Genomic DNA, 7,415 nt, shown 5'->3' with positions numbered 1-7,415 from the left:
GACTTTTTGTCCAGAACACCTTCTAGTATGAACTCATACATGTCAGAATGTACTGAGCTGTGTTCGCCTGAAGTGTTAAGCGCAGTACTGAATGCCATTGAAGCACAGGAAGAACAACAACTGGATTGGATATCAGCTATAACGTGCAATCCAGAAGTAAATAAGATACTTAGAGAAACTCAGCCAGATGTGAGAATCACAACACAGGAGCTATTACAAGCTCAAAAGCAGGACTCTGCCGTAGCTTATGTTCTCAACTTAAAGAGCACAGGTGCAAGCTTTGACAAAACATCAGCAACCAAAAATCCTAAAGTAAAACAGCTACTACATGAGTGGAAAAAGCTGTTTATTTCAGATGATGGGTTGCTGATATGAAAGATTGTGACTTATACTCAGATTGTGATTCCAGAATCGAACAAAGAACTGGTGTACAAACACCTTCACTGCGAAATGGGTCACTTGGAGGTGGACCGTGTGATGAATTTGGCAAGGAGTAGGTTTTATTGGCTGAATATGTACAAAGATATTGAGTTTTTCATCACACGTGTGCAAATGTAATAATCAGAAAAAAAACCTACAGTTCAGCGTAGCGCCTCCATGTGTCACATGCCGGCTACTGCACCCCTTAAAATGGTTTCAATAGACTATGTCCATCTCGAAAAGAGCAGGGGAGGGTATGAGTATATTTTAGTGATACAGGACAACTTCACCAAGTTTGCTCAAGTCTACTCTACACACAACAAATCTGGCAAAACAGCAGCAGATAAAATTTTTAATGACTTTTCCTTGAAATTTGGTTTTCCTGGTAAATTACATCATGATCGAGGCAGAGAAAAAGTGATTTGATTTGATTTTTGAGAATTTGAAAACCATTTATTCAAACAGCTGCAGAAGTACAGAGGAATAGCTAATTCAAAGACTACACCCTACCATCCACAAGGAAACCCAGTGGAAAGGTTTAATCGCACCGTGCTGTGAATGCTGCGGACCCTGGATGAGGAAAAGAAAGAAAACTGGAGTGACTAAACAAAGTTGTGCATGCCGATAATTGCACAACTAGTGACAGGATACTCGCCCTTTTATTTACTCTTTGGTAGACATCCACGTCTCCCTATTGATGTAATTTTTGGACTGAGTGAGACAAACAAATGCAAATCAGGATAATGATGAGCCGGCCCATCTCATAATATTCGTGCTGTCAGCTTTAATCTAGTTAAAATGACGCTAACGCCATAACCGCACCAATGTGCAAATCTCCGTTAGCAAGTTCACCCCGTGCGTGGGGCTGACCTGCTTTTGTGAAGAATGCGCCATCTTTACAGCCTCAATCAGCTTCTAATTCTGCTTCTACTGCATCAAACACTCAGTGGCTGTCTGTAAAGTGCAACAGCGAAAAACCGCATGTATTAAAATTACAGTGAACTGTCACCAAATACCCAGCAAACGTCTTGTGTTTTAAATGTTAACAGGTAAGAATAAAACTATGTAAAACTATGCAAAGACATCATAATTAGATTTTTGTTTTCTTTGGATGATGATATTCACACAAAGCATAGAATAATATGATAATATGGCACAATAGCACTTGAAAGGTCAAAGGCGAAAGCAACATTTCTTGAACTATTTTCAGACGATGCTCTTCTTCTTCGTTTCCTCGTCCTTGTGGAAGACCGATCCATCTGACTGCTTCCTCCAGCTCAGTTTGACGTCTCCCTGTACTCCCTGCTCCTTCAGCTTCTGTTGGATCTGACACACACAAATACTTAACATTACTCAGACAATAATATACACTAAATTCTTCAGAATCTATTTTTAAGAGAAGATATTTAAATTTGCAGTAATATTTCACAAGAGAGTTGATGACTAATAATAATGTCTAATAAACCTACAAAAGCACATGAGATTGGTCCAAATATTGGAAATGAAATATATAAAAAGTTTTTATAATGTGTGATAAAAATAAAACAATCCCAGGTGTAAATGTGGCGCAGCTACTCTTAAAGGAGGACTATTTGAACACCTTGTGCTTTTCAGACTCTGGTTACTATTTTTTGATCGCTCTTTGCAAGCGTCGTACTGACCACGTGTACTTTTATATCTTCAGTGGATCTTAAACTTGTGCACAGAGCAAGCACTCGTGGATTAAATTGAACCTCATTTTCATAACCAGGACTACAACAAGCTACAAACCAGAGGCCAAACGGGATCATGGTCCTAAGCTGAGGCATTTGGCTTGAACACTGTGGGCTGATGATTTTCACAGTACTCGAAGGATTGCTCCCCACAGCTTCATCTGCCAGGATGAAACAGACTGACACTCATGGCTCTTACATATAACTGAGAACTCAAAACCTGACTCAGCCTAAGGTACATGAGCTGAAGGAGGTGTCTGTGCAAACAAGCATGACAAAACATTTTGTGTAGACAACTTTAATACACAGATGAAATCATCTCTAATAGTCAGTGTTTTGAATATTGAAGAAAAATGTATTCATATGCTGTAATAAAGCACTTGTTTAGTGATCAAGTAGAAGTAATACGCTGCTTTAAGTTTGATTTGAGAAGAATTCTTGTTTCTATATTGTTGTGAAGCAGATACAGTCGACTGGCAGTTTCAGTGACACATCACGAGGACAGACCCAGAAGTAGTGAGAGTCTTAAGTTGTTCACACAGTCGTGCAACTGAATCCAGCCAGATTGTTAGGTCCACATTCAGTGTTGTGATAAAGCTGCAATTCAGTGAGAGCTTCAATTTTTAAATACATGCACACATACACAGATGTATGTGTGCATGTATAATCTCTCTCTCATGTATATTAATAAATAAACATGACTTGCCTGGTTCAGCATGGCTTCCATCACATCAGGGTGGGTCAGATCCAGACCGGAGTTTATCAGGTTCACTTTCACCACTTCCTTGTAAACAGGTGCTTTTAAAATAAGAACAAATTGTTACATCCTTCATCAGCTCTATCTTTCACTTGCATTTTCATATTCTGCTTTTAAATACATAATTTACTTGCAATAAAAAACTTATGAGTGCCAAAATCTCAGATTAACCTTCCTGGTGTGTTGTTTGCTGTTTTAATATTATATTTAAGCGACAACGAGAAAACAGAAATGGCCCATTTGTTATGACCCATCCTGTCATACTAATATTCACAATAATTTTACAGTGTTCACTTCAAACCTCTGAACTGAACACAACGGTTGATGCAGCTTCCATCACAACACTGAATGTGGGTCTGGCAGAATAAACTGTGTGACCACTTGAGGTTTCTGGGTGACAAAATGTGAAGCCAGCAGCTAGGAGCTCACTGTACAGGACTGTTTTCTCACATACAGTTACTTTCACATATTGAGCAGCTGCCACCACAACAGCGGATGTACAGCAAGAACCTTTTACATTAGGGTGTAGTTTGTAAATTGTGACCAATAGCAGCCAATGTTTCAGGTAGTAATGCTTACCAACATTGCAAACAAACTCCTTCTGTGAGCCACAATTCCAGTCCTCCCATTTTGCATTTTCTTCAAAGTTTGCTGCCACACAAAGCTCTGGTCCATAGTTGTTATTGGGTTCATTTGTTTTCCAATATGTAAATGAGGAGTTACTTCCATCCGTCCACTTCCAGGACTCTCTGAAAAGGCCGATCCACACCCTTATCCCTGGAGGTACCAGGTTATCTATCTTCTGGTTCTCTGTCATGTTCCTCACACTGGCCAGGTCTGTGTAATGAAGTCTGCAGTAGCTATAGCTCTGGGCGTTCGCCCATGACGTTATAATGTCAATGAAGACAAATGTCCTAGTCGACCCTGAAAACAGACCATACTCAAGTGCTGTGTACAACTGTAAATGCATTTGTAAGTCTAAACAATTAGGCCGTTGTTGAAACATCAATAAAAGCACAGAACAGGACCTGTTTTGTTCTAAGCTTCTAGTTAAGTTGAAAATCCTCACCTGTGTTATCAGAGCAGACGAATCTGAACACATTCGCACAAGGGTCATTAACCCACTGTCCATCAAGCATAAATACGCAGTATTCTATAACCCATTTGTTATCTGGTTGTCCAGGTGACCAGTTTCTGAACTCACTGGTTTCTGACATTGACCACCTCCAGCTATTGATGTCATCATACAGCCCGATCCAGACTCTCTGAAAGCACCAGCGGGTTTGTTTCATTAGACATAAAATATATGAGTTAGGCTGTCAGATTATCAGTAAGCACTGATATATACAGTATAAAACATTTCATATCTTGTGATATTTTGTAATTTAGTTCTTTAATTTTTTCCATTTTTATTTATAAAGATTAATACAAATTAAGAAAATCTCAATTAATTTGTAGATTTTTGCATCACAATTTTTCTGTCAAAAAGATTTTCCACTTAACAAAAATTATATTCAAATATTTGTAAGTTCACAAGATCCTAACGCTAACCTTATTCAGTTCAATTCAAAATGGTTCATAATAATTCAGTTTTATTTTTATAAAAGCAAATCACAACAACTGTTGCCTCAATCTGCTTTATTATACTGTAAAGTCAACGATCAGATGACCCCATGTGAGCACTTGGCAACAGTAAGAAAAGAAAAGTGATCTTTCAAGAAAATATAGTTTAAATATAGTTCAGTACCATAAAATTCAAATAATGTACAAAAACCTAAAGTCCTACTGTCACAAAAAAAAGCCAGAAAAATAATTTACATTGCCGTATTCCATGGTGGTCATTTTGCTTAAATCTACTGTGCTGTTCAGCATCTGCACATCCTGCATGTCGTCTATAGTAGCCAGGTCTATGTATTTGTCTCTGCAGTAACTCAGCGCTCCAGCCCAGTTCTTCAGCTCATAAACAAACTGGTAGTGATGTTTGGAGGCGACGGCACACAGGCCTGCAAACACAGTAAATAAATGAGTTTAGCTTCAATGCATTTCTGTGTAATCCATTCTTTTGGCAGAAAATTTGTGTCAGGAGTAAATATAACGCACTAATGCATCATCTTTTTCATTTCTGTGAAGAAAAACAATGAAAGTTGAAGTCCCTTAGAGTTACAGTAATAATCTTCATCACAAGGATCACACTTAAATATGATGATGGAAACGTAATAATTCAGACTTGCCTGATGCCGCTATGATGAACAGAGCTTTGTCCATTCTTGTATGTTCCCTGCTTTCTCCTTTGGTCCGACTGTTGTGACATGACTTCTCATCTTCATCCTCATGCAAAATGAATATGCAAGTTACTTCCAAGGAGGCGATGGATGCATGTGTGTGTGCAGAAGTCAATTCAAAACAAGTCAAATCAGTTTTCCTTACAGTCAATCGTTTGCATGAGGGCGTCCTAGCTAATTAGGACATAAAGGAAACCTACTTACACCCCATCTAGAAAAACATGGAAGGAACAGAAGTAATAAGATTCACAGATATTTTATATACACTTTTATACCACTTCATGAAAAAGGTAAAGCCTTCAAATCACACAAGCACGAATATCATGAGATGGGCCGGCTCAAAACTGTGTTAAGGGTTCAAATATCGAGGAGGGATACAGGAGGGATTCAAAATCACGTGTGGGGAGATGAACAGTCACACACTCAGCGTCGATCTCCGCCCAATAATACACAAGCAGTTGTTTTTATAGCATCAGGGTATTATTGATGACGCCCCCTCATGCGTCAAAGCAGATACAATACATGCATAACTTCCAAAACCACAAATGTTCTGGTAACGACTTTTGACACAGTTTGAGAAGAACATTTTCTTCACCTCCAAGCCAGGTGCTTCCAGCTCATCTCGCTCTTGCTTCTCCAAAACCTCAGATGCATGCTCTGCAACAAAACTGTCAATTCTGCAGGCACTTTGTTTCACCTCTCACCTCGCCTACTAAAGCTCCCAACCAGACAGAGGCCACTCTCATATGTGTAACCATCTAACTAAAACTATACATGTATATATTGAATAAATGCTTTAATTAAATTCCACTACTCAAAGCTTAATAATACCAATATAAACAAACAAAAGACAATAATGAATAACCTGGTTATTCAAATAGCCTCATCCAGACAGCTCCTCAAAATAACCACCAAAAAATGCACACTTTACAGAGGAAACAAAGACATTTCAGAAGTACACTTCCTGACTTATTCTGAGTCATCTGTTACCAAGAAAACTCAAACGCAGCAGGTTGCTTGAATACCCTCAGGCCTTTATTCAGGCCTGTTTCTAGATTATATGTGATATATGTATTGTAAGCATGTATGCAATCCTTCCATAGCTCTAGGCCACTTTGCTCAATAGATCGGCCGGACATCGCGCCGGATGAAGCTTCTGACCATCAATTAACTGACCGAGCTGACGGACGTGGGTTACTGACCTGGTAGCCTGGCTGCCCCTGGGTGGGTCCGGGATGGGCGTGAGGTTCTGGGGGCGCTCTGTCTCTGGGCTGGGACCCGGACCGGGCCTCGGGGGCTTGGGTCCTGGTTGGTGTGTTGCCGGGGTTGTGGGCGGGTGGGTGCATGGGGGCCCAGCCCTGGAGCAGGGTGCCGCCGGTGCGTCGAGCCACCTGGGGGGCTCTTCAACTGGTGGGGGAGATTGTCACATCTTGCAGGAGCTTTCCTCTCCTCAGGAGCTCTCTCTGCAGGAGGGGGAGATACAGGAGAGGTGGAGGAAGATCTCAGCCTGGGTGTTTATTGTCTTATGTAGTCTGGAAGATGAGTGGATGGTGGGGTGGGTGCAGTTTTCTCTGTGGTGGGGTTGGGTGGACTGTCCCGGGCTCTGTGGGGCCGGGCGGCGCTGCTGCACTGGGCCCGGTCTGGATGGGCCTGGGCCCCCTTTCCCTGGCGGGTCGCGGAGTATGGGGGTGCCTACTGGGGTCAGCGGGGGAGCTGGCCCCAGGGAGGGGTCACTAGCCCCTCCTTTCCTTCCCTCCCCATCTCCAGCTGCCTCCCTCTTCCCGCTCCACCACAACCACCCACACATGCAGGGCCTTGGAGTAGGGGTATGTCACCAGGGTGCAGAGGAGGCTACCCCCCCCCCCCCCCCCCCCCGTCCCCTTCTGGCTGCCTCTGCCTCAATTTTATCCCACAACTTAGACATTCACATTACTCACACTCTCATTACACATACATATAGGATCTTGGGGGTGGGCACGATACACGGAGTCCAAAGTACCATCAGGGTGTACACCCCACCCCTGGCATCGTTGCCCACCTCTCAATTTTAAATACACGTAGACATTGAGGGCTAGCAGGTGGGACCATGCGCTTACCTGCTGCTCTCTGGCAGGTAGCTCCATGCCCTCCTGGGTTTTAAATGCACCTTAGAACACACATGCATCAACACTACAATGAGCGGGTGGAGGGAGGTTTGGAGTCTTCTCTCACCCCCATTCTCTGCGACCTGCTGGAGCGGGGGGG

At 42.1% G+C, this 7,415-nt stretch overlaps 1 protein-coding gene across 1 annotated transcript; it reads right to left on the bottom strand.

Annotated features, from left to right (window-relative positions):
• Positions 1 to 670: 670 nt before the first annotated feature.
• Positions 671 to 5,786, bottom strand: LOC146685229 (C-type mannose receptor 2-like). Its single transcript, XM_085443619.1, has 6 exons — positions 5,121 to 5,786; positions 4,708 to 4,892; positions 3,959 to 4,154; positions 3,469 to 3,813; positions 2,839 to 2,930; positions 671 to 1,746 (listed from the first exon to the last, which is right to left on the bottom strand). Exons 1-6 carry the CDS (start codon positions 5,152 to 5,154, stop codon positions 1,627 to 1,629), a joined length of 972 nt encoding a protein of 323 aa, XP_085299745.1. The 5' UTR covers positions 5,155 to 5,786; the 3' UTR covers positions 671 to 1,626.
• Between the last annotated feature and the right edge of the window lie 1,629 nt (positions 5,787 to 7,415).

Source organism: Copadichromis virginalis, linkage group LG20, assembly GCF_057382275.1.
Source record: "Copadichromis virginalis isolate Kocher_CV1m ecotype Utaka linkage group LG20, C_Virginalis_male_GT1.1, whole genome shotgun sequence".
NCBI lineage: Eukaryota > Metazoa > Chordata > Actinopteri > Cichliformes > Cichlidae > Copadichromis > Copadichromis virginalis.
This window is presented reverse-complemented; position numbering and strand designations above follow the sequence as displayed.